The sequence below is a fragment of the Leuresthes tenuis genome, unplaced genomic scaffold (assembly GCF_036924035.1).
Source record: "Leuresthes tenuis unplaced genomic scaffold, fLeuTen1.0.hap1 SCAF_16, whole genome shotgun sequence".
In the NCBI taxonomy this organism is placed as follows: Eukaryota; Metazoa; Chordata; class Actinopteri; order Atheriniformes; family Atherinopsidae; genus Leuresthes; species Leuresthes tenuis.
Window position 1 is genome coordinate 18,689,074 of NW_027325370.1, and position 27,929 is coordinate 18,717,002.

At 40.1% G+C, this 27,929-nt stretch overlaps 1 protein-coding gene across 2 annotated transcripts; it reads left to right on the forward strand.

Moving 5' to 3' along the window:
• Window positions 1–945: 945 nt before the first annotated feature.
• Window positions 946–27,217, forward strand: snphb (syntaphilin b). 2 transcript variants are annotated; one of them, XM_072366635.1, is made up of 6 exons: window positions 946–1,114; window positions 12,563–12,690; window positions 20,753–20,932; window positions 21,436–21,543; window positions 22,337–22,483; window positions 22,604–27,217. In XM_072366635.1, exons 2-6 carry the CDS (start codon window positions 12,641–12,643, stop codon window positions 24,603–24,605), a joined length of 2,487 nt encoding a protein of 828 aa, XP_072222736.1. In that variant the 5' UTR covers window positions 946–1,114; window positions 12,563–12,640; the 3' UTR covers window positions 24,606–27,217. The 2 variants fall into 2 exon arrangements, with proteins under 2 accessions (XP_072222736.1, XP_072222737.1); XM_072366636.1 differs by lacking the exon at window positions 20,753–20,932.
• Window positions 27,218–27,929: the final 712 nt, after the last annotated feature.

Here is a 27,929-nt window from a genome sequence, read left to right on the forward strand (position 1 = left end):
GGAAAGACAAGGACATCTGGGTGTTTTGGGACAAGGAAAACTTTCATAAATTAAAGAAATTACACCCTCTACCTAATAATTCAGCTCATATTTGATTAGTTTTCATTCAGGACCTCACTGGAGTTGGCGAGGAAGGAGGACCCAGGTGCAGACACAAACCGAGAGCCAGGAGGCAAAAATGAAAAGAAACTATTTATTTTTAAACAAAGGCACAAAAAGCCGGAAATACATTAAACTAAAACAGGGAAATCAAAACGCTGAGTAAAACTTGAATAGACAAGACTGACCAGAGCAGGAACAAGAAACTGGGAACAGCACAAGAGATTGTAACAGTGAAGATCTAGCAAAGAGTGAATGAAAAGTTTAAATACAGAGGAGGGTGACTGGAGAGTGAAGCCAGCTGGGGGAAATAACACAGGTGAAGAGAGTGGAGCTGATGACTGGGCTGAAGATAGACTGAGGAAACAAGTGAGGAAGTGAACTGAGACAAGGCAAAAAAAAAAAAACCTTACAAGAAACAGAATAGAAATACACAACATGAAAAAACCAAGATCAAAAAATATCAAGACATAGATCATGACAATCTAATGTAATTGGCTTACGAAACAAGCAGTGAAATGACCTTTTTCTGCATGTTCCCAAATCCAAAAATATGTTTTAATGAATCTATACCTTCTGTAGAATGATCTACTTCATATTTGACCAGTCTAACTATTGTGGTTTTCATACAGAACCTGCTCTAATGTAATCGGCATGCGAAAAATAGCTGTGAAATGGCCCATTATGCCCATCCCATTAATTCGAAAATCGAAAGCCAACTTCAGCGTCGTGTGGCATTTCCCTTTAAAAACAAATCGACGTAACGTGACGTAGATGCATTCGTCCAAATACCCTTGTGCGTCTCCTCACCCGGTATCCGTTCAGCGCACCTCCTGCATCCCCTCCTGGACCAGCCCCTCCCTCCCTACTCCATTCCACTCTTTCCCCGGGCGTGTGAGCCAAGATCACCGCTCCATCAGGAGGAGCTCTTGGCGAAGAACTGCGGGGAAACGATGACAATTGAGGCGATGGAAGTGTGAACGGATAAATAACGCCACAGAAATAAGGAGCGCAGGTGAGCGAGTCCGATGGGTTTCTGTTTATTGATGCCATCAGTGCCATTATTGGCCGCGACAGAGCTGTCGTTCTGCGGAGGATGCATCTGTGGAGTGCACAGGCAGTGGTCTGCATCAGTGACCACAAATAATGTATGCATGGAGTAACCGTGCAGAAAAGGTGTTGATTGTGGTGTTTATTTGAAGCTGGTCGTTCAGTAGAAGGCCTCCTGACTCTATTTCCTGTCTCTGTTTATTTTGGTGCAGCTGATGGAGGGATGCTGCGCAGTGCGCTCCGACAGATGTTTGCGCGTCTTGTCATCCTGTGCGCCAATGTTTGAGCATTACTCTAAGCCTTTTTTTCACTGTTTGCAGCGTCACTACGGGCTATATTTGATTATACTTTTGTTTAAAACTAAAAACGTCTCAGACTGCTTCCTTGGCTGCGTATGAGGAAACGGTTCACTGTACCTTAGACACCAAGTGTCATCCATGTTTGCACGCAGCAAAGTCGTGACAGGTTGCCTGGCGCTGCAGTTTGACCTTGCAGCATTTCTGGGTTTCAGAAAAGAAGCCGATATCGCACCTGACAGATGAACAGTCACTGCACTTTGTGTGTGGCTTTTACTGAAGTCATATCAGGGCTTTATCCAGTTTCAGGGAGGACTGACTCAACGTTTGTTGATGGCTGTTTCTTTCTGTGTCTGTAAGCTAAAAGCTGAGATATGTTTTTGTTCATCTGAATACAGAGAATACAGTCAGTGTGAAAACATTAACGGACAGCGTTGGGATGAATAAGCTACTGTCAGATAGCCTGGGTTCTCCAGAATAATCTTGACACATGATTCTAAAAACCTGTATTTAGACAAGTGTCATAAAACTTTATACCTAGCAAAATACACGCAGATTGTAGCAGATCATTAGATATAGACATGAATGAACTGAAAGGGTTGGAAGGCCCCCTCCCTTTTTGTTTTTCTTTAGTAAAAAGAATGATATTAATGAAGTAAAATAATAAAATGGAATGAATGACTGAATTCATTTTGAGAAAATCCCTTTTTTTGTTGTTTTTTTGTAGGAATTTTGCCTGTTTTGTTTTGGGGTTTTTTTTGCCTATGGTGACCATTTATTTATTCATTCATCCGTCATTTTGAGTGTTTTTTTTTATGTTTGTAGTTTGTCTTTGTAGTCTTTTCTTTTTTTTTGTATTTCTAGTTTGTGATAAGTTTGCATTTCCTTGTCATTTACTTTCTGGTCATTTGTGACTCTTGCAATCATCAGACTGACAGACCTAAAGGTCCCTGACTACATGCGTGCAGGGCCCTTTAACAGGTTGTTCAGTAATCACGCCATATGAACTCTTTCTTATTTATGAGCACATTACAGTCTTCACAATGTTGCCACACAAAGGTAAGGAGAGTAAAAGCAATGCTCTGTAGTCAAAGCTCTGCGTTGGTTACTGTCCTCTGGTTCAGGACACCTTTTTTGTTGCAGCATGGCCGTCTTGTCAGCTGCGGACTCCCTCCCTCATCCTGCTCACTAGCATTCTCAGCCAATAGTATCTCACCTTCTGCTCACGTTCCATATTTGTGGCGGACACACTGTTGCCATGGTGTTGCCATGGTGTCGCCATGGCGGTCGTTTTCACAGCATGGCGTTTGCTGAGATGCCCCTGTGGTGGGAAATTCTTGATTCCTCCTTGTGTTTGTTTGTTCTGTCCAATAATTACAGCCAGAAATAGAAGTATGGATCAGTAAATATGTGACCCTGCAGTAGTGTTTTGACAGGATGACATGCTTCTCTTAATGTCAGTCGTTTTTTTTTCTGCAAAATATTCTTGTTCATTACTCTTGAGTGCTGCGCTTGTGGCTAAGAAGTCCCTGTTGGACTGTTTGTTGTGAAGATGATTTCACCATTTAACTCGGTGGCTGCTTTTGCTGCAGAGGATGACACAGGATTTCTGTCTATGAGCTGCAATATTTGTCCCTTTCTATTGCAGCTGTTTGCACTATACATTAGTTGGTGATGGTATTACTACTAGCAGAGTTGCTGTAAGGGTAAATATGAACAAGCATGTATGGGCGCACCAGACATTTGAAAATGGCTCTAGGCTTAATGAGACAGAAGAGCTTCCTCTGTAGTCTTCTGCATTCAGAGATGTCTTGTGTCCCTAATTGACAGATTGTTATACAGCCAGTCAAGTGAATGCAAATATTAACAAAAAAAAGAAAAAATACATCACTTAAACACATGTGAACAGGTTGAGGCAACTTTATCCTTGTTTCAAACAAGTAACTCAACAGGTTACCAGGTTTGAACTGGAGAAGCACAATATTGCTTTTTTGCCAGTGTCCAATATCTTCGAATTAATTTTGACCCATGGCAACGCTGATTACATCATCAAGCTGCTTCTTTAGAGAAATTGCCATATTATTGTATTCTTATGATGGCTGGGAAAAAATTAAAAACACCTTTATGTTTTAAAACATGTCATTTATCTTTATATGACATTTCTAAGCAGAAGTGTAAACTGTATCCTACTTTAACAAGCCTGAATGATCTTTATCCAGCAACAATTGTAAAAATGAGCCACAATCTGGTTAAATTTGATCTGAACAATACGTCATTGTTGACTTTTTGGCCAATGTCAGTATGTGATTTTTAAAGCCTTTAACAGCTGGTACCAATGACATGCTGATATCACTGTGCATCTCTAGTTTAAACCAGCACTTGAAGATTTTTTTTAACTTTTTGGGGAAGCTGAAGAAACAAAATATCATCAGACCCATGTAAAATGGAAATCCTGCTATTTATGAGCAGCAACAGCTATCCTCGATGGAAATCTGTTTTCAGCTGCACCACAATATGTTCACTGTCTGGTTGCTAACTGTATTTGTCTGCTTATCTGTGCTCAAACAGTGCACAGCAAACTTTCAGAGTTGAATGAATATAACAGCACAAAACTCTGAGTCAGAACAGGAAAGTTAAGGAATGTAAAACCAAAAAAGATAATTTGGAGTTGAGGGATATTTCATAATACAATAGGTCTCTATAGGTATGGGACATCCAGCAGGCCTAGCAATCCAACACCCATTTTTATCACACAAATGCCAAGCTTTGACTCTTTAAACTGCTATATTCAGTATGTCTGTCTAGTAATAACTAGATTACACAGTGATTCATTGAAGACAGTACTCTATTCAGCTCTGTTTAGAGATGTAATACATGACATTTCAGGATAACACTGTTTATTTTGCACATTCTCATTCCCAACTCACTACATTCTGCTGCTTGGTTTTCAATATCATTTATCTGTTTTTTTTATTATTGATATACTCTACAGCCATACTGATGAAGGCTGATTTTGCTCATATATATGTCTTGGAGCACATAAAAACATGTAATTGAGATGTTAACAAGGTTAAAAACTTGATTTATATCAGAAGGAGCTTTATATTTTTTGGAGTGTCTTCTTCTACCTCTTCTGCTGTATTGGACACAGAGAGGAGAGGCCATGTTGAAACTAGTATATTGATGTATTTGTAAGATTACTGTCATCACTTATATAGAAAAGAGACCAAAATGCCTTCAGATTCTTGTAAAGGAGCGCATGTCTCAAAACAGTTTGTAACACAACACACAGCTCTTCGAATAGCAGCTGTACTCTTTGTCAGCTTCAATAGATTGGTACTGCATGGAGAGAAATTAACAGATCAATGCAGGTTGTCTTCAGTTTCCATCCACACTATAGATACAGAAGTAAATATTGGTGTCCTGTTTTCATTTATGTTCTTTTATTGTCCTGCCTTTGAGTAAAATAGTTCACACGGAGGATTGTAATGATCACATAGGCCGCAGCACTCTGGCATGCTTTCAGTCACTGCTGCCTGACAAGCCCATAGTGTATTTGGTATTTTGAGCATTTGGCCTGATTAAATGCAGATCATTAGGTCTCTACCCAAAGCCTAATGAGAGCTAAATATTATCCAGTAAGTGTGCAGAAGGAAACTGTGAAACAAACCCTTAGCCCCTGCTGGGACTTGAATAAAAAAAATCTAGATCAAGTCTCTGGGTAATAATTGAAGATATTGTTCAAATTTTGATACAATTAGCTGTATCAGATCCTCTTTTTCCCCTCTTTATTATCTGTAATGGTGGATTCAGTCTGCTAAGAGCTGTGCAATAGCTTATTGCTGTGCTCTGCAGGACGCTAGCTGAGCTTCTCTGCATTCACTGCAGCAGTAGGGTGACTCTGCAGGATTGGCCTGATCTGTTTATGTTGTTAGAAAAAAGCTCTATACTGTTATTCGCAACCTGCATTTACTGAGGAGAGATTGAATGTGTGTCTGAGTCGGAGTACAAGGATGTTCATGGAGCAATAGTCTCGTTGGATGGAGTTGAAGTATTATATACTGCTGTCCACTCTGCTCGTGTGCTGCCTATTTAGTACAATTGACAGAGTAGCTGACATCACACAGCTCAGACAGCCTTTATTACAGTATATGTGCAGTCTACATGTTCCAGTATGAATTTCCAATGAACTACAAAAACAATGCCAATTCTTCATCAAGCCAGTGTTTGGTTCACTATTTAATTTCCATACCCGCTTTAACCTATTCCCAGCTGTCACAGGATGAGAGGCAAACCCACCCAGAGGCACCAGTTAACCTAACATGCATGTTTTTGGACTATAGGAGGAGGCCAGAGAGAACCCATACACTTGTTAGTCTTGATCACTGACTACAATATACTGTTTGAAACAGTAAAGAAGGTTTTTTGAGTGTGCCATTGTCCAATTGGGGATTTTTGGGCTTTTTTGTCATCATGGTTGTTTTTTGTTTATTGATTTTGCAATATTGCAAGCACCAACTGGAAAAAAATAATAAAGCTAAGTGACACCACTGTTTCCTGCCCTTTTTAAACCACAGAAATGCCCTTTTCTCACTCACAACTCTGAACTCTGTATTGAAGATATCTGAATTGAGGCAAGTTCAAAATAACCAGTGTATCTTCTGGTTATCTGGGTTAACTAACCCTAACAATTGCACTATTACTAAGCAGTATTATGACGGTGGTTATCAACTCAGTATGTCAGCCCAGGTTGTCTGGCTCTAGATATGTGCACATCTATCTAAAACAGTTGGAGTCAGATGACCAATCACAATTATGGACCTGGAGCTGCATGAGCTGTAAGGAGAAGAAGAAACTGTAATACCAAATGAATAGGGTAATTTGATTACTTCCAGGCTAATAAAGGCTGAAAGCAGCACAGCTGCTGCAGCCTAAGCAGAAAAGACAGCTGGGGGTTGGGCAGGATGCACACTATGTGAACCAAAATGGTGTTCAGTATCACTTCCATATCATTAAAGCACAAATAAATCTGAAGATTTATACATTTTATCACATAAATGTGTTGCAGCTGTTTTCTTGAAGAACGTGTGAAAGATTCAGTTTTCTTCTATCAGGTAAAACCGAATAAAGCAAACTAATCAAACCGGTCAGCTCTCAAAGTTTTTTTTCTACGCCATCCAAAGTCTAAAATACTTAAAGGCTTGTAGTGAGGTGAAGAACACAATGTAGTCAAGAACCGACTTGGACAGTGGCAAAAGATGACATCCATGTCATAATAATACTGTAGTGTCTTCATGTTTTGCTTTTACAAGGCATATTTGGCAAAATGCAGAAAAAACTCTTTTTTTTTTTTTATTATTATTGCCTTCAGCAGCATAAAACTTTTAGAGACACACATTTTTCAAACATTAAGATCGGACTGCCAGTTATTTATTCTGAGCAATTTACGGTAATTAAATCACACATAATCTGGTCATGTTATGATGAAAAAAAAAACAGAAGATCTGTAACTTATTGACCTCTGGGTTTAACATAAAGCCCTGTTTCTTCTTTTAGCCGCACTGCAGACTGCAGTGACCAAACCTGGCTACAGTTCACACAAAAACTCTAAAGTACATTACAAAGCTTTTTTTTTTCAGTTTAATTATACCAGGGTTAATGCATTTTTTTAACTTGTTTACATGCAAATTATTCCTAATCACTTATAAAATTCCCTGATATAAGAAACTTCTGTCTTGATTAAATAAGTAAAGTCACCTTCACACTCATTACTTTAACCTTCTCCTACTCTGCCCAATCCTGTGACTATTTATAAACGCAGTCATAGAAATTGATGACTCTGCAGTGTATGCAGATATGAGAGTGACCTCATCAAGTGGAGAGATTTGCAGCGCTGCATTCATCCCACAGATGCATTTAAATCCAGATGAAAGCTCCTTCCCTTGTGGAGTTTGGCTCTTTGTGTGTGGAAACAGAATTCATTTCAATAACTTATGACCCTGCAAATGATCAACACACATTATTATCATAAATGGACTTTAGAAATACTGGGAAACTGTGGTTGTTCTGACATTTTGAGAGAAAAAACTGATCTCATGTAATGAATTTAAACCCATTTTAAACATTGCAGTTACAGAAACATCTGACACTGTATAATCATTTCTGTACATGTCTGCATTGTCTTGGCCAGGACTCGTGAAAAAGAAATTTTCAAACTCAAGAGTTTAATCTACAGGTTGAATCATAGTTTAAATAAGGTTATAAAAAGAACAGGGGAAGTAAACACAAGATAGCATGTCAATAGGCAAAGTGAAATAAGACAGCTTGATGTAAAATATGGCATTTAAAGAAGTAAGGACAAATGACATGGGCTATAAAGTCTTTTTGAAATGATTTCAATGAAAACTGGAATTTAATTGTGTCAACCACTGTCATGTTTATAAAAAGGGTTATAGATAGAAAATCCGCATCCAGTTATCCTTCTCTATCTCTACAGCTTCTTTATCACTCACATCTGAAAAAGGTATCAGTGGACGGCTCTTTCTCATCCCGACATTTTCACATACTGTCATTACCACAGAGGGAAACCTTCAGCACTAGTTTTCAACATGCCAGATTAACGCTGTGAAGCAGTGTATCTTAAACCAAACCATTCTCCTTTCCTTAACCAAACCAAGATGTTGAGCGCAATCAAGAGTTTTGATTTCCAGATCTAGGTAAAGTTAATCCCAAAAGAAAGTAAAAAACATAACCTTAAAAAACAAAAAAATAAAAAAATAAAACACAACATAACCTATGACTTTTCACCGTCCCCCATCTGACCAACTTATGAGGACGATTAGTTTATTCATTAGTAAACTTTGTAGGATAAATCAAAACATTTGCTGTCAGTGTTTAGTAATGGAATGATGGGTGAATCCGGGCACTGACTATAAAGGACACTGTGCACTTCTCAGTCACGCCAAGGGATCCTGACAAACAGCAGTATTTGAAACCCTGGGGTTAGAGCAGATTCCTCCGGATCATACTTTGAAACTAGAGGCATTCATAACAGAAATGGATGACTCAACCAATTTAGCAACCTCTGGAGTGTGAGAGTCAGCGTTTTTTTTGTCTGCACAGCTGTGATTAATGTTACATTACTTCCTTGTTAAAGGATTAATATAATACTAGAAAGACAATCATAAGCTTTTTATAGTGCTTATAGGTGTACTATTTACTAATTGAATTACTACTGAGATGAAGTCTAAATCAACTCATGGAATGCTCATAGATTCTTTTCCATTTTTATATTCGTATGATATGCATACGTGTGTCATTCATTTACTTGAATATTATATTTAAAAAAAACAGTAAAAAAAAAAAAGTATTTTCCTCTTACTTCAAACTATAAGCTAAGTAATTTTCATCCAGCCATGTCAAACTATTCCTATCACCAAATACTTGATAAGCCTAATGTTATCCCCCAAAAAAGTAGCATGTTGAGACTTAGTAGTACCAAAGAGATTGGATGATTAAGATGGCAGGAGGCAATGCATGTTGACAACAAACGGTCACTTTGGCACATGACAAGTCACCATCTCAGCCTCCTTACGCAGTAAAATATTGACCCCTGCATGATATAACATGTCCACAAACTCATTCGTTATATAAGAACATGAATATACATGCACACGTCAGAGCTCCTTGTTGAACAATAGCCAAAACCAAACAGAAAGCGAAACATAGGGACTCAGGATGAGTATACCTGCAGTATCAAACGGGTAGAAGAGCTGTCTAACAGTTTGTAAACCTCTTTTTGCTGACATTCGGATGTGATTGAGACTCTTGAGCATAGCTTGTGTGAGCCAGACTTTCACTCATACACACCTCCTCCCTTCCCCACTCTGTCTAACCTATGCAGTGGAAGTCATGAGTTGTTTTAGCTGCAGTCTGCTCAGTTCAAACAATGCATCTAATGTGTTGTGTTTCTTGCACCCTTTTCACACATTATGTTTTGTTGCATGTTTTAAGTCAGTTGCACACGGCTTTATTGATATCAGTTTGGATAGCTTTGCACCATGCTGCAGGACTTCAGTGATTTGTGAAGGTCACATTGTGCTTAGATAGCAAGGCCACACTGCAGAGTCTCCTCTGCTGCAGACGTACAGTGAGATGAATAATTGTGCAGAGTTTGTGTATCTATGTAATCATGTCTGTCTTCAGTCTGCGTATCATCTCTTCCTTCGCTGCTCTTCCTTACAACACGGGCAGCCTCCTCCTGTCGTCTCATTGGCTTCCCCCTCTTTCACCCTCCTATGTCCTTCTTGTACCTCTTCTGTGTTTCTGCCTTGTCAGCGTAGAGTCTGCTTGCGTGTGAGATGCATCTCTCTCAGGCTGTGATGGTGTTACATAACCAGCCTAACTTAGTAAATCCTGCGTGATGGTGCTCTGATGTGGTTTGATCTATTGTGTCAGCAGCTGGGGCAGGAGATCATGCTTCACACAATGCAGAGAAAAACCAATGCTCCACAACAGACATTGTCCTGCAAAGTCAAACAATAAAGATGAGGAAAAAGGCTTGTAAATTTGAAGCTTCTTAGCTTTACATTGATGCTAATTTAGTGTTTATATGCTCAAAATGCAGGATAAGCTTCCAAAATCACATCTCAGTTAATTTATACTCATCATAAACAAATGCTAAACATATCTATTCTATTTTAAAAAGTTTTTAATGACTCTCAAAAGGAGTTAAATTAATTTTCCAAAAGAACATATATATATATTTTTTTATTATTATTAGTGTTAGCAGGATCCCTCGTCCCTTCTGCACCAGATTTGACCATTTTCAGTCAAAACAAAAACTAGCCGGGCACATGGTCGTAAACAGAGCAGTCCTTACAAGATGTCGCTCCTGTCGCAGCATGTAATGAAGCTAAACGTTCACATTCTCCACCAGTATTGTTACAACTGCTTAGGTATTTGTGTGTTGTGTCTCTGTGTGTTGAAGCATTGAAACCTACAGACTTTAGATTCTTTTAAAACAAGACAAAGAAAAATAATACATTAGGTTTAGATCAGGTTAAGCTATTTTGATATTCTTTGTTCAAGGTTTCTAATCATGTTTTTGCTATTATTTATTCAGCTTTACAAAATAATAATCCATCTCTAATGCATCACGTTTATCTTGTGATGCAGGCTATGTTAGAATAGTAAGTCAATTCTAGTATTGTTTGGTTGAATGAATATACATTTTTTTAAAACATCAAAATAAAGTATTTTAGTAAAGCAAAGTTACCAAATGTGTCCCATTTATACTTCTCTTTCGTCAAACAATACTGGTCCCTATAACTTTGATCAAAGCAGATCCAACACTGAAGTGAAGGCTGTAAATAGTTCCCTTCTCAGTCATTCATCAGAAATATTCAATAAGTTTATTACATCACCTTTTCACAAGCAGATTAAAGCATATAATTTATTGAGACTAATGCACAATTTTAACAGGATGTTGCAGCATAATGCTTGCTTTCTCAGGTTTGAACTGAGCACAGAACCTTGACGTGTTCCTGTACACATGTATGTTGCATATCATTGTAAGAGGCATTTGACGTCTGCATAGTCACAGCCAATGAAAGCAACTAAGTCATTTTGAAAGTGGTTGAAATCAAGTTTGGTTTGTCAGTATGATGGCATAGTTGTATTTCTCTGAGTATGTCTGGTGTGATGCATGTGAGTCAGTCTGATTCATTCTCTCTTTAGTCTCTTTAGCCTAAAACATCATTTACAGCACAGTCAAAGAGTATCAACATTTAATTACACTACAGGTTAAAACAAAAGCAAATAGATGAAGACATCATGGTTACCTGAGCAGAATGTGCTGGTATATGTTCAACAATAAGAACAAAGGCATGCAAATTACCTGTTCTGCATCTGGCTGCTTTAACAACAGATGACACAGAAATTAGGTCCAATAAAAAACAGGTGAATAACACTCGGTATAATCATCCGTTTGACCCTCTTTCAGCAGGATAAAGTCTGGTGTTTTTGACTTGCAGGGTTCAGTTTTACAAATGTTTACCCCAGATGTTGGAATTGTAAGCTGATGTAGCTCACGTATACGGCATTTAAAAACATTGCCATGTACAGTCAGACAGTTGTTGTCATGTATTAAAGTTAGTGATACTATTAGGTTAGACTAGGAGTACATGTCTGATGTATATTTCACACACTGCTGCAACACCTGCTTCCTACACCTTCCATGTTACTCCATTATTCCACATGCTCGGTTTGTAAAATACACAAAAACTTCCATTTATAGTGAAATATCAAATAAAGCATTTGAATAATAAGAAAATAAATTAATAACTGCTCTTCAGATGATGAAGGGTATGAAAGAGGCTTTTTGAGTAGGTCATGGATGGCAGAGAGAAAGCACAGCTGATTACAGCAGGGAGCTGACTCCCAGCAAGTGCCTTGCATTTACTCACAGAGATAAACTTGGCTTGTGAGGGCCCACCGAGTTATGTGATATATTATTGATGAGAATAATCCTCCTTTTTTCCATTCATGTGAATTTCCCTCTCTTAGCCTGCTTGTCTTTTTTAAAATAGACAAGATGGGTTTTTTTCTGCATGTATTTTTGATTTGACAAACACCACGACTGTGGCAGAAATTTGCAACATATTTGCATTATCTGGCTTTTCAAACAGTCTGAGTGACTGTTCGGTACATATAGGCTCCATGATTAAAGATTTAAGACAATCTGTTTTCTGTCCTCTTCTTCCCTGCATCATCACAGTTAGATTTGGGTTTGAACCAAAGAGGCACACAAGTGCACACACATATGCAGATGCAGGTGCAAATGTCAGTTCCCAGTGCTCACCTCAGCTAACAGTATTTGGCCTGAGATAAAACAGATTAGCGTTGATTGGTTTGTTCTTTCGATAAGGCTGGGAGATGATTGGCTGCTGAACTCTGATGTCCAGCCAGCTAAGTGTCAGCTTGAGTCAGCAGCACCAGCCTGCACACTGAAGCATCCAGAGCCATAAACAGAGGCACTATCACTGCAGTTGTTGTTGCCCACTCTTCTTTCTGAGTGTCTGTGTTCACTCACAGCTTATTTGTCTGTTTTTCTCCAGCCTCCAGGCTCTCGGAGTTGAAGATAAAAGGGAGAGAGAAGAAGAAACATAAGGTTACACAAGAGCTTGTCTGGCTCCATGTCTGCCTCTGCTCCAGCCAATCGGAGGTCTACGTCGGGGTCTCGCCGGTAGGTTTGCCAGCAAGGATATTTAACCTGTTTTTGGGTGCCTGTGTTCACTTGTGATGATTAAAGAAATTTTGTGCAGTGTAAGGTAGGCACAGTTGAATGTCAGGAACATGAATCTCTTATTGCATATTTGTCCTGACAGAGAAAATATCCTGTAGAAGTAAAAATCCACTATTTAGTCTATATGATATTCATGTGTGCTGATATGTAGCCAGGAGATGTAGACAGAAACATGTGCATAATCTGTACCAGTAGAGACTGATTTTATGTTAATTGTCCCTCTAAACCTCCACAAACAGGATTATGTGGTGTTGTAGCAGATATTTGGGTCTTTAAAGTGCATAGTTACAGCAATAACTAACAAGCACTTTGAGACTGCAGTCCTTGGCAAAAGCCAGCTTCTTGGATCTGCGCCATATCCAAATTTGGAGCTGCACCACATTTAAAGGATTCTTCCTTTAAATTTGGACAGCACTTTTTGCTGCTTTTTTTTTTTTTTGGTCTAATTATTGGGAGTTGAATAAATCTAATTTTACTTTTGGTAAAATTTTCGTGCCGTTTGTGCCAATATGAGATCACATGCCCCCTGGGTGCCTGGTTGCCAAATGTGAGCCACAAGTTCACAAAATTAAACAGAAGGAAGGTGCTACTTCCTTATGTTGAGCCAGAGGTGAGTGCACCCTGGACAGGCTGGCAATCCATCACAAAGTACAGCAACGGATAACCATGCAAGTTCACACCTACAGACAATTTACTATCAACCTGCATGTCTTTCGAATGTGAAATGAAATGGGAGCATATTATATATCATGAGGGCAAAGGGTGAATGTGCAGAGAAGGCATCATCTTGACCACCAGCTTTGAGGCAGCAGGGTTTTTTTCATATATTTTACTGCAAATGCATTATTTGTCAAAATTATTTAATTTTTAGTGGTCTTTTCTTTCTTAATATTTAGCATTTTCTACAATGTAGAAGAATAAAATAGAAAGACCCAACTCCAGACCCTAAAGACCCATTGCTTTGTAAACATTTTTTCACAAATTTCTCTCAACCAGCTCCATGAGTTTATCACCTGGAGCTTTACCAACAGTTTTGAGGGAGTTCCCACATGAGTGAGCACTTGCTGCTGATTTTTCTTTAAACTCTTGTCCAACTCAGTCATTTTGGGACTGATTGGCAGTAAAGTAAAAAATAGAATATATTCCGTCTTTACGTAGTTTAGGGGGCTCTTGCTATGATATGGATTATCACTTGACTATTTACTGCGATAAATGATTGTCTCAAATGTGTTAAAGGATAAACCACTGAATTTTTGACCAATCAAAACGGCTAATTCCAGGTATGAGCAAAGCTGTGAAGGGACTCTGTGGTTTGGATTATCAGTTTGAGTAATTCACCTGAGTTTGCATATTTCCCCATTCCATCATGGGTTCTCTTCATGTATTCTGGCATTTACAAAATCATGTAAGTTTGGTTAATTGGTGAGTCTAAACTGATCATCTCTGTGGTCCTGTGGGGACCTGTCCAGGGTGTCCCCTGCCCCTATTGCCAGATGATAGCTGTGATACGCTCCAACCCCTAAACGGATATGGAACGTTTATGACAATATGAAATTAATTTAGCTCTAATGCTTACATGTTTGTATTATTTCATAGATTTGGTGCAACCATTGCAAAGAAATGTTGAATTAGTCAGTGTGTCCAAGCCATGGTCTATTTTTCCTCAACCAAGCATGGATTGGCAATGTTTATGTGAAGACTTAAGTGAAAATGGCTTTGTATTCTCATGACTGTCATTTTATTTAATGTATAATTACTGTAAATAACCAATTTTTCTCTTAATTTATTGTAAACCTTACACATAAAATGTTGCTTCTCATGTCTGATTATTCACACCGTATATTATGCTTGTTCATAGGTTTACAGTATTAGTTTATTACTAGAATATATTTACATGAATTGATATTAAAAGAAAAACCTTTTTCAAACTGAACTCTTGTTACTCTGTCTGTAACCCCCTGTTTTAGCTTTTGTTTCCTTTCTCTTTAAGGGCTTCCTCTTCTCAGTTAAAAAATGCTAGGCAGCTGTTGTCGTTTTTCGCGGTGTTTCATTCATGTCACTTGGCAGGTATTATGCAAATGTATTTCATGGCGACGTCATCGGTTCAAGGAAGACGAGCCTGGATCAGAAAGCTGCTTTCCTCTAGGGAGTTTATCTCTCTTTGGTGAAACTTTGGGTTTTGTAACTTTGAGTGTGTTTTATTTGCACAAAAGGCTATATAATGCTAAATTAGACACACCCAAAAAGCATAGTGTGACCTCATTAAAATGGCAACGTCACAATCCACCCCAGAAGGGCTTGAAGCTGAAGGTCTTACTGAAGGTCAGTGCAGGACTCTGTCAACAACTCTTTTTGCAGAGTGCCTTGCAGTGAGATATTTGATGAATATCTGTATGTTTCCCTCAGCACAAGGGCCCAGTTGCAGCTGCACTGATGCAGAAAGTATACTGATGCATTGCACATTTTTTCCTGCAGCCTCTTTTTTGGTTGCTCAGCATATACTCTGGACCTGGACTCTCTGTCTTCATCCCCAGTATAATTTTGTGCATGCAACTGTGTGCTCTGCATTTGTGTCTTTATATTCCAAGGTTAGGGTTCTTCAACCATAGCTTTACAAGAGGTCCCTGTGGGGTTACAATCAGTTTAAAGTAAGGTTTAGGGTTGAAATTAGCCATTCAGTTATTATGGTTAAGGTAAGGGATCAGAGATGAAACATTTCCACACACATTTCCCTCAACTCAACCAGCTGTTTTAGGAACTCTTACATAGCCTCAGATGTAGTTAAAAACAAATGTATTAATTCAAGCCAGAGTTGCTTTGATGCAAAAGATGCAAAAGCGAAAAAAAAATCAAAGTGGAGAAGAAAAACCCTGCAGGATCTGTTTGTTTTCATTCTATTGTTGTATGTCCATTTTTTTAATGCATATTTTGCAAATCGTACACAACAAAATAACAGAAGTAGCAAAACCCTGCAGTCTTCTTACATTCCTGCTAAAGTTTTTACTGTTCCGTCGACAGAATAATTTGTATGTTCTCCCCATATGCGTCAGTACTCTGGCTTCCTCCCACTGTCCAAAAACATGCATGTTAGGTTATCTGGTGACTAAACTGTCCCTGGGAGTGGGTATGAGCGTGGATGGTTGTGTGTCTCGTTTGTCTCTGTGTCTCTAGCGAGTCGCTAGTTTCCCTCGGCTGTCAAATAGTACTCCTGTAATCAATTTTCTCAGTTTCACAATTGTAGTTGCTAATTTATCAGCAGTTCACATATTTAGCTGTTTCATCTTTTTGCTTACTCTAGTACAGATTTTAAAAAAGCTGCAAATGTCTCAGTCTGGATATTTTGTTAACATTCTTTTCACATTTACAATTACAGATTATTGTATCTTGCTTTAATGTTAAAATCAGCTGAGAAACAGCTAGTTGCTTTGTTTTTGATTGTATTCTCCGATCGTCTCTTTCTATCTCTGTCTCGTTTCTTTCTTTTTCTTTGCTCTCCCTCTTTCCCTGTCCCCCCTTTCAGGTTTGGCACTATTATATATAAAGTATTGTAACCAAAATAAATGAATAAGCAGTACTTGGGAATCAAGGGGAGGTTTGCATCCATAAAGCTTCCCTTGGCAAAGCAAATGTGTTTGGCATAACACAGTATTCAGATTACAATTCTGCTGCCATGATGCTGGACAGGATAAAGAGGGAAACATTTGCCCTTCGCTGTCAGACATCAGAATTCACAAAACCGAAATGATGACAGGGTTATCAAATTAACAAGATATAAGTAAACTAGGCTAATTAGCTACGACTGTTGTCTGTGTCCCTTTGCAGTTACGTGTCATGCCAATATTTTTACAAGAGTTTGTTTCCTCACAGTCATTGATTAACTTGAAGGATCCCGGAAGAGCTTTGGTATTATTTACAAGAATATTGGCTTGAGCAAACTGTCCTACACTCAGATCAGTAAACGTCAAGCAACCGCAACACAGTTCCTGGAGTGTATTGACATGTTTTCCCCTTATTTAACTTCCCCGATCTAGTTTCACACAGCTTAAAGGATAAGAAAGATCTGTTGTCTGACAGGATCAGAAATGGTCTTTGCAAACCAATGGCTGCAATATGCTGTTTGTTCCCAAGGATTATTTAACTTTTGGACTATGGACTTATTGTAGAAGTCATGTTTAAACATCACTTTAAAGCAACTGAGAGACAGAGTGACCTTGGCTGGTGAGCTGAAAAATCCAAATCTCTGTCACTGGATAATATGTTGCCATGATGTGTTGAAATCAGTGTTTTTGTCCAGGTGCCAAAGGCTATAGTTTGTGTGGGTCACAGATTAATAAATGCTCTATTAAACTGAGGCCATGATGTCTGCTTAGTTTGGCTGCAATTGCTTTTATTGGACTGGCAAAAGATAATCAGAGATGGCTCGGTCTGTAGCTGTGGTGTCCTCTCTCTCATTTCTCCTCTTTCTCAGATTCAACCCTCTGAAGGCGCTGCAGCCCAAACGCCGCTTGCAGCAAATACTGGCGTCCTCTCCCGTGCCGGTGCCCAAGCCGGCTTCGGGCTCGGGGACAGCCGCAGCAGCGGCCACGGCACCAGTGGCAATTCCGGTGCCTGCGCCCCCTGCGTGAGACATACTTCAGTTATAGTCTCAGAGAGCATGCTTTGTAGCTCCATAGTTCAGACACTGTAGCCACTAAAACCAATACTGCAAAGTAAATATCCTACAAAGGCACAGAGATCACTTTTTCTGAGCTTTTTCGAGAATTATTCAGCCTATCAAGCTTTCAATTCCAACTAGATTTGAAATATTAATGGTAGATTAACCTTTTCATGATATGGATTACTGAAGTTTTCTAATTTATATATGCCAGCTGTTGATTTTGTCAGTGACAAACTTCTGCGTGATTAACTCAGAAAAAGGAAATCCAAATGCTAGCTTTACTACTTATAGACTTTGATATGAGGAAAATATCAGAACTTTGCCTCAGCATATGAAGAAATCCAAAGCTTAACAATACCAAATTATGGTTGCTACGCTAGTGACAAAAGTAACTGCTGAATTTCTGCCTATCCTGTTCTGAGTTTTTTTTTTTTTTTTTTATAATTATACCTTATAGTTTTCCGTTGAATTACAAATTCAGCATAAATGCGTGTTGTTTTGTCACCTCTGAGTCTAACGATGTGGTGGCACAACTGTGTATTTATCCAAGACAGTAGGTACATTTAAACACACAAACAAGAAAACTGGTGTCCTCCATGTTGATTTTTATAGCATGATGTTGTGTTTAGTGGCTATGGTGGGAATAGAACTTGCCTTTTTACTGTAAAGGCGTACTGTGATCACGAGTGATCACTGGTTCAGCGCTCACTACTCACTCAGCAGCATCCTGTGAGACACCGGCGTCGCCTTAAATGAGAACATGCTTCTTCTAAAACTGAGATGTGGTTTATCTTGAGCAAAGTCTCTGTCTCGGAAAGGGATATTCCTGCTCTCCACCCGCTCATGCTTACGAATGCCTGACACTCATCTCTACCAGATGAAAACCCAAATGCCCAACATGGCTTCTATTCCACCCAATGGATGGGAAAGAATTTCAGACCTTGAACACCGTTTCACTGTGTATTCTGTCACTCTCCAGGCTCACTGCTTCAGCTGCTCCCCTTTGCTTCTGCTATGTTAATGTCTTGGCTTTTGTCATATATTGATCTTCAAAGAACTATTGAGTCATCAATATCTGGCATCTTCCCTTGTTGTATCACACAGGACACGTTGACTCAGCACAGTGGCACAATTAAAACGGATATTAAGATGTTTTGCAATATGCACTTCGATTCATTCAACTAGATCAACAGCTGTTTAATTAAGTTTATTTAAACATTATTGGTTTAGTAAAGCAACACTAGAGAAGTATGTGAACCTTGAAACTAAGTTTTGAAGTTTTTTTTTGCTTTTAAACCTTTTGCTTTACAGTACAACATCACACTCTAACAACGAGAACAACTTTCACCATGACAAATAAAGTTAATGAAGTGCACAAGCAAGATATGGGATAACAATAAACATCAGATTGGATATTATTGCAGAAGAGAGCTCAGAGAAAAACGAGATGAATGCTGAATGCAGACTTCTGCTTTGGTGTTAGTGAATGCCTGATTAATCTAGTTTAGTTTAGTGTCATGTTCGATTTGCTTGGCTCTGTCGGTAAAGTTATCATCTCGTGGGTTTATAATCCGCAAAAGATCACAACGATAACCTTTTATTAGGATTAAGAAGGGGAATAAGAAAATGAATGACTTAAAGAATAAATGTGGAAATAAGAACATGCCGATGAGAACGTTCCAAAGTCCCTAGTGTTGCTTTAAATGCCCAATTTCTTGGAGATTGCTCTTCGTAAATGCTGTCAGGCTTAAATTGTGGAACTTATGCTAAATATTAAATAAACAATCAGAAACTAAAAGGAGGACAAGATGGAGAAAATCATAAACACAAACAAGTGTGTGTTAGTAAGTTTGGATGTTTGTAAATTTATAAGTTGGTATATATGTAAGTAAGTTTTGATGTTGGTAAGTAACTCATTATTTATGTTAGCATGAATGTGTTTATGTGTATGGATGTTAATATCTGTACACTTATGTAAACATATATGTTAGTATGCCCTTTTGTAAGCATGTATGTATCATGGATGAATGGGTGGATGGAGCAAGTATTTTGCTGTATATGTAAGTATGTCAGTTTTGTATGTGTTTTATGTTTGTATGTGTGCACGTATGTTAGGAACTATACAACTTGAAAACTTTTTAATTTTGATACAGTGCTTTGGCGTGTAGTTTTCGTGTCCTGTGTGCAAACCCCTCATAGTTGCTCTGACTGGCCCTGCTTGTCCCTTCCTCCACCCACCGTGGAGGTCAGTGATTGGACAACAATCATATTCTGTTCAAGACATTTTAACACACTGCTATTTATTGAACAATGAATGTACAACATGTATCGCGATCTATGGAAGTCTTGACAGAAGTTGCCCATCACAGACAATCCTTCCCGTCCTGTCTACCACTGATATACCTGCACTCCAATACTAAAATGTGTTTCTTTAGCAGGACAGTGGCAATGTCTTAAGGTGCAACGATGGATCTGCAGGAGGTTGGATATTGAGCATTGTTCAAACAGCAAACAACTAGAATTTCTTGAAGTCTGAAAATTCTTTGCAATATTTAGTGTGACATCATGAAGTGTCTGCTACAGTGCTTCGGTTTTTATCCAAAACTAATTGTTTCACATCAAGAGAATGGTACACATGTGCCAAGGAGAGAGCAGAGTTCAATTTGACAATAAACCTTCAGAAGAAGAAAGACTTTTATGAGAAGGTTTGGAGAGAAAGATTAGCAGATATGCTGCTTTGTACATGGATGAATAATCCAAAACATAAATCAACCAATTGTCCTGAGGACATCCATCCAAATCTATAGACAATCTATAGACAATTGTACTTTCTTCACCAGGTTGAATTTCTGGCTGCTAGTGTCTTTAATGATCTAATTTTTGTAGGAGGTTTCCTGCTTGTGGAGACATTTTTTTGAAAGCGTGCTTGGAGTTAATTGCTCTTCTATGATGAGGCTGTTGGAAAGAATTGCTATTATTTTCCTGCTTCTCTCAGAAGAGCTTCAGAGCAGTTTTTTTTCCATTTGCACATTGTGTTTTAGAGTGTTACTTTACGTCTTCCAGTAAAGGCCTCATAGCTGCAAATTGTTTTCAGTCAAAGTGAGGAGCCTCAACTATTAGTGCAGGGCCTTTTAGGGAGTCACCTCTCCTGGGCCACTTCAGTGCTTGAGTGCTTGTTGATATTTGACATCTGCACTGCCTGCCAAGACATGCTATCAGCCTGACAGCTTTGCCTCACCTCAGTAATACTGTGCGTACATTCCCTGCATGCACAGTGTATTATTCAGGTGTGATCCATGGTACCATCCTCCGTGATTTAACACGTTCTTGTCTCTGCCTGGTCAGGTTTGACTACTGCAGGTTCATAGAGCTAGACTACGTTCCCATGGAGACAGGGTATATGGTTTCAATGCGCCCAACTAAAGGCTATGCACCAACCAAGTCACCGACTAAAGGATACACCTCTACAAAGTCTCCGGATCGCCACAGCCATTCAACAAACTCTCCCGCCACCCCTCGTTCCCGGTCTGTCCCGAGTCCCTCTTCTTCTCCCTTACCGATCAGTGTTGGTCCTCTAAAGCATGTGAATGATGAAACCCTTTGAACAGCCAATGTTTCATGATGTCACACTGTGGGGAAAAATAATTGTTTCCACACTACCATGTCAAATCTGACCTTCTTATGTCCTTTTCTGTGTTTTTTCTTTTTCCTGCATGCTTCTTGCTGTTGTGTTGAAATGATTTTGGAAATCTGCAACATTACTGTCAGTGCCCCGAGGAGTGTGTGTTCATGTTTCTCAGGCAGACTTGCTGTCTGCTAGCAGCCACTTTGACCTTTGTGTTTGTGATGTGTCTGTGTGTATCTGTGCTGTATCGGCATGTTAGCGGACCTGGATTAAAGTCTACTTCATCTCTATTTTCATCTACAACTACATGATGGTTTTGCTCTGCAGCTCACTTAACCTCTGGACTGTAGTTTCGTGACGTTACCAGGTACAGATTAACATGTTTTCTTTTATTTTGGGCCAGGCGGACACCGGCCACACCCAGTAATAGAGATCCCTATGGCAATCCCTCCCTCAGCAGCGGCAGCAACTCAAGCTCATGTAAAGGCAGTGATTGCAGCCCAACCAAAGGGTGAGGGATCACACATTGTTTTGTTTCCTTCTTTGAGATCCCGTACAGTGATTGATTGCACTATTTTCAAATCTAATCTGAAATCTAAAGCTAGATCATTTGTGCAACTTTGTGACTCTGACAGCCAGACTAAACATTTTATTTGATTTAATCATCTAATCATTATAAAAAAACGAAACAATCAAGAGGTCTTGAACTAACAAATTAATCACCTCTTTTGACTTGCTTAAAGGATACAAGGTTCATTGTCAGTCTGCTTATTTTTTGTGTGAAAAGTGATACAGCTTAAAGGGGAACTTAAACCTAGACGGCGTATATCCATATAACGGAATGAACAGGGCAGGGACGATGCAGCCTCTAAATAAGGCATTATCTGTCTTTATTTCACCAATACTTTAAGAAGAATGAATGAACGAACGTGTACTATTGCTCTGTTAGCTCATAGGTGCTGTTATGTGGCTACTTGCGGCTATAGGAGAGCTAACAGAGGGATTTCTACACAGGCACTCTGCTGGGACCACTTCATCCAAATGCCCGGCACAGTTTATTTACTCCTTTCTCTGTGACAGTGGGCTAACTTCACACGGAGTTTGCTACTGCTAGTTTTGTGCAACATGGCAGGATATTTATCAAATTTTGACAATGTGAACGACGACTTTTAGTAAGATGGACGTTCTTACCAGAGTGAATGAGCTGTGCTGCAGCCATGCGTGTCGACTGGCTTACTGTCTGACTTAGAAAAACCTAATGTATTATCTATTACTTTCATTTGGTTGTACCCTGTTTGTCCTAGACGTCAAAAGTACACGTCTTGTACAGACAACCATGGCATTCGCCCTCCTCCACCAGAGCAGTACCTCACACCCCTGCAGCAAAAGGAGGTGTGTATCCGACATCTGCGAGCAAAGCTTAAAGAGACCATCAACACGCTGCAAGATAGGTGAGATACTGAGACGGCAAGAGAGATCACCAGTACTGCCTGAAAAGTTAGCTTTTAGGTTAGGTTTTTCTACGCTTATATCCATATTCTGACTGCTTTTCTCAATTTTCATCCTCTTAGAGACACAGAGATAGATGAGCTGCGAGGTCAGCTTTACAGGATGCAGGAGGACTGGGTTGAGGAGGAGTGTCACCGCGTAGAGGCTCAGTTAGCCCTGAAGGAGGCACGACAGGAGATCCAGCAGCTGAAAGAGGCTGTGGACACTGTCCGTGCCAGACTTAGCGATGCCGGTGGGCTCAGCGGGGATGTAGGGGTCCAGAAGTACTTCCAGGACATCAACACTCAGAACCATAAACTGGAGAACCTGTTGCTCAGCATGGAGTTGGCACAGGCTGGATTAGCAAAGGAGGGGGAAGCCATATCAAGCTGTAGGACCCGTGTTGGGGGTTCAGCACCAGCATCTGTTTCAGGGGAGAGTCCTGGGGGAGCGCCCAAACTGACAATAAGAGGACGAGGGTCTTGCTCATGCGACGGCTCTCCAGCCCGTTCTCTGACTCGGAGCTCCACCTACACCAAGCTTAGCGATCAGGCACTGGCAGACCAAAATGGTAGTGGTACAGACTTTCCTTGTCTTTCAGGTGAAGGAACCCAGGATAGCGGTTTTGTGTGCTGTGGAGAGAACAGCGTTCCCAGCCGTGCTGACCTGCTGCTTGAGGCCGCCCTCCTCTCTGAGGAAACAGCATCTTTACTTAACTCCTACACACAGACTTTTGCCCACTCTTTGCCCCACTCTCTGCCCAACTCTCTGCCCAACTCTCTGCCCAACTCTCTGCCTCACACTTACTCCCATACTTTACCACATTCTTTCCCTCACAGTATGTCCCACTCAGTGCCACACACTATGCCGCACTCCTCAACCTACGAGAAGCTGTGCACAGGCGACCGGCTGGCACCCTTTCGTTGTGGTCTGAGTGGAATGAGCTGCATGAGCCACCCCTGCTTGTCCCACCACCACTTGTACCTGCACCCCTTGAAAGAGACAGGTATTCAGACTGAGAGCTGTCCTATCCCTGCAACAGCAGGGTACCCCTCTGATCTGGATACTATTGCAGAGCAACGCACTTTCCGTTCTCAGGCCTGCAGCCCCACCTCCACCTGGATGTCTGATGAGGCGGAGGAGGATCTAGACTCCATTACCACCACAACTTCAGTGACTACAGCGACAGTCATGAGTACAGCCACAGAGCCAATTCCAGTGTCCAAAACACCGCTTGTCCCTCATTTACCACGGTCTGCCACTGTAGCGTTCTCTGTGGAAAGTCATCGGAGTGAGGGAAAGGATGGAGTTGAGGAAGAGGAAAAACAGGAGAAAGAGAAGGCTGAAAAAGAAGATATTGCAACAGAAGAGCAAGTGGAAACAACTTTGATCAGACCGGCAGAGGAGGGACAGCAGATGCAGAAGGGCTCAGTTAGTGGGATGGAGGTGGAAGGTGAAAGTACTGAAGAAGCAGAACCACAAGAAAAACTGTATGAATTTGTGGATACATCACCAGAGACACAGAGTGAGCTTAAGTTCAGTGTATGCTGTGGAGATAGCAGCCCAGGTGAAACAACACCTGAGAACCTGGTGGTGATGGACAGGCAGCAAGAGGTTGTTCTATCAGCAGGATCCACCCAGACACAAACTGAGCTGAATCCAAGCTGTGCTGGATCATCTCCGGGTGTAGAACAGCCTCACACGTCCCAACCAAGGAGGTCTACCTCCCGCGAGGAGATAGCCGGTGTCACAGTTGTGGAAGTGCACGACGAGGATGATGATGAAGATGACACTAAAGAAGAACAGGCCACAGGGGGCGTTGCTTCAGAGGACGAAGATTCTGGGAAAATCCAAAAAAGCTACTGGAGTCGTCACTTCCTTGTTGATCTGCTCGCGGTGGCCATTCCTGTGGTTCCAACAGTGGCGTGGCTCTGCCGCGGTCCAGTCCGGAATGGACAGCCAATGTATCACATAGGGTCGCTGCTGAGAGGCTGTTGCACTGTGGCACTGCACTCACTTCGCAGGGGAGGTGGGTTAAGGCATTACCCCGCAGGCGGGGGAGACCTGGGGGGATCACAGATATAAGAGGTCATCACCACTGTGGTCCTTAACTACGACTTCTCCTCTGGGTCTGGAGATTAATAAAATGTGCATTCGGGATGAAGATCTCTGACCGGTCAACTCTGTTCTGTTTGGTCCTGCTCCCCGTAATCTCCCACTAAATGGTCCTTGCTGTTGTTACCAAAATTATTTGTCAACTGGCTTGTGCATACTGAACGGGCTGCTTGAAATGAATGATAAACAGTTGGATGTTTGAAGGTGATTGTTTTTGTTCTTAAATGCAGGGAAAATGTTCATTGATCTGTCAGCTATCAGTTATGGCATGTACCAATGATCATGTGTGGTGAATGTGTACATAAATACAATATGTATGTATAAGAGTGTGTACATGTATAACCAATTTACAACACAGGACTCTGCACATCGAACCAATGACAGTGGAAAGACCCACTCTAACTTATGACTGCAGACACTTTCCATTGTCCTTTGACATCTGCAAGACGCCAAACGTAACTTATTTACTGTTAAGAAAGAACAGTGTATACGGAGAACTCAGGTATGTTCTGAAGGTAGAAACACAGCCAACCCTGTAAGGCTGCCTCAATACTTCCCACATCTAACTGTTAAAGGCCAGATCAGTTGAGCTGACTGTTACCCCTTGGGATGTTTCTGTGTATGTCAGGTAGAAGACATTAATCGCAAGACATTAATCCAGAATCATTCTAAATATTTGAGTCATCTTATTTTTTTTTATCTGGATAGCCTGATTTTGCTGAGATTTTCATTGAGATGATATCTCGTCGTGGTCCTCAGATCCTGAGCTAAATTTATTTCTTTTTTCTTTGGTCATTTTTGTAGCCTTAGCCCTCTTTGGTAACATCACCGGTGATCAAGTAGGACAAAAAGGGAAAACAGGAATTCTCTCACTGTTACTGTCAGATACATTTGGATTAAGAGCTGTTGTGCAGGAGTACATTGCTGCTTTAGTGATCAGTTGGTAGTGCTCATCAGTGGCCAAAGAGAGGTTTGACAGATCTGATAATCGCTTAATTTAGGTTTTAATTGTACTCTTTGAATTTAACTTCCAAATGTGTTTTTGATTAGAATGCATACAAACTATGGTATGCATAGTTCACTGAGGTTGAATGTTACTCTAGGTACAGCTGACCTAACTGGATGCAAACTGTTTATTAATGCAGCTGTCACTACTGTTTATGTCCTGAGCACCCGTGTTAGATTTTAAAGTCAGGGCTGGTGAGGTTCCTCTGACTTTTCGGGGTTGGAAATCTGACTTCAGAAATTAACTTTCCGTTTTGGAAATCAGGAATTCCCACTTCTGAATTGAAATTTAATGGGCCATTAGTGCCACCCAGTGGTCCCGTTGAGTTAGCCTTCGGGAGGATGTCGAGCGTGGAAACTTGAAATAAATCAAGTTACAGTGTGTCGTGTGCATCACGAAACATGGGCCCAAAGGCAATAAAATGTTCATAATTACGCCATCAGTAGTGTGGAATCATATAAATATGAGTTGTTGAGTGTTTATTACCTTAGAGTGAGAATTTTAAAAAGACAGGAACCATCGGCCCTCTGCCCAACAACTCAAACATTTGCTCTGAGGCAGATCTTTCCTGTTTTTGTGGATACAAAAGTTCTGGTTTATTCAATTGGTTGCAATACGTATCACTCGATATCCCTAAATCCTTCATGCGGGACCTTTAGTTTAAAAAGAAATGTCTATTTCTACTTTCTTTTCAATTGACTTTGCAGTTGGAAGTGCTGTTATTTCCTACAATCGCTTACTCAGAAAACCGTTTAGACTCACATGATTAAAAAGGGATGTGCTACTCCTCATAGAAAAAGAGAGCGCTGGGGATTCAACCTGCTTTGTCACATTGGCTGTGTTTCTACCCTAAGAGTGTTGTGATTAAAATCTCTAACCAACTGAACATGTTTTCCTTTTGTCTTTTCCATGTTGGAGCTTGAATGTGCAGTTAAAGCTCACATAATTCTTCTCTGTCACAGTTTTCCCAAAAATATCAAAAGAGTAGTTCAGCACTGATAGGAAAGCTTACAGTGTTTCATGAAACAATCGACACCACATTGATATCAGCGGGTTGAATATGACGTCACCGCTTTAATGAGCAGTAGAGGTTAGCTAAGTTCTGTCCAGAGATCACAAAATAAATTATTCAAACACAATGAAAGTGTAAAAAGTTGGAGTTTTATGTGAAGATATGGACTGGAACAATACCTTTTTTTAAAAAAAAGCCTATTTCTTTTTTATGTGTGTCATTTCATGTTTTCTTTGTGTTTTAGCTCTGAGGAAGGGTACAATGAGCAACACGCAAATGAGAGTTCAGGCTGGAATGTTTTCTATACATAATCATATAGTTGGTTCTTGAGCCCTGAAGCTTAGATTCAAAGAAAACTCACAGTGAACTGATACAAAATGAATCTTTCTGGTTGATCGATAGAGAAGTCATACCACGATCAAACTGTAGATACTCATTGACTCAGTTTGACACCTTAATGTAGAGCTGAATGAAGTGAGCTGTGTTTAGTCTGTGATCTGTGCTGTATATTTCTGCTAAACTTAAAGCTCTTGTGGTGTAGTCTTTAACTGTCACTCTGGTAGTGTGTACCTCGAATCCACCGTGCAAAGAGTTAGTTCGCAAATAAAGCAACTTTGTTTCTTTAGAAGAAATCACTCTCAAAGCATTTTCTAAACATTGAGCGTGACATTTTAATGGACACTGTAAATGTACACTGATAAAAATTTTCGTTGCCGTTTCGTTTAAGATCGGGTGATTTCTTTTTTTTGTGTGTCTATGTGTGGACTTCAGTGAAAGTGTTATTTCTACTGTTTGTTGATCTCATGCATTGAACTGTATGTGTAATAAGAGAAAGTCAGCAAGTCACAGAAGGGATTTACTGAATGGGCCACTGGGCCAGAACGTTTGCTTGAAGTGACTGTTAGCATTAACAGTACTGTTGCTGAAAACTCTGACAGGATTTTATGTGGGCAAAAAATTAGCTAAAAAAATGGCCTGTGTTGTTCCACATTGGTCCCATGGAAGTTGCCCACCTGGATTGGCCTATGTGGTTGGGCCAAGAGGGCCCAGATAAGATGTCCATTCTCATTCAGTACTCATGCACTAGAGCATAACCAGTGTGGGCACCTCACATGGTGTCAATATGGAAACTGTGGATTGCAAACGGGACCCTTTTTCAGCCCAGTTATTACTCACATGAGCCCCGCATGTAAACACTGGCTAGAAACTGACAAAGGAAAACAAATCATTGAAAGATCTAAGAAATTTAAGAAAAAAACAGAGACAAAACAAGCAC

Excerpts from the sequence above, each read along its gene's own strand:
- snphb (XM_072366635.1), top strand. The coding sequence starts at position 12,641 with ATGTCTGCCTCTGCTCCAGCCAATCGGAGGTCTACGTCGGGGTCTCGC. Across the intron at positions 12,691-20,752 it reads TCTACGTCGGGGTCTCGCCG|GTTTGACTACTGCAGGTTCA; the intron begins GTAGGTTTGCCA and ends CTGCCTGGTCAG. Across the intron at positions 21,544-22,336 it reads GATTGCAGCCCAACCAAAGG|ACGTCAAAAGTACACGTCTT; the intron begins GTGAGGGATCAC and ends TGTTTGTCCTAG.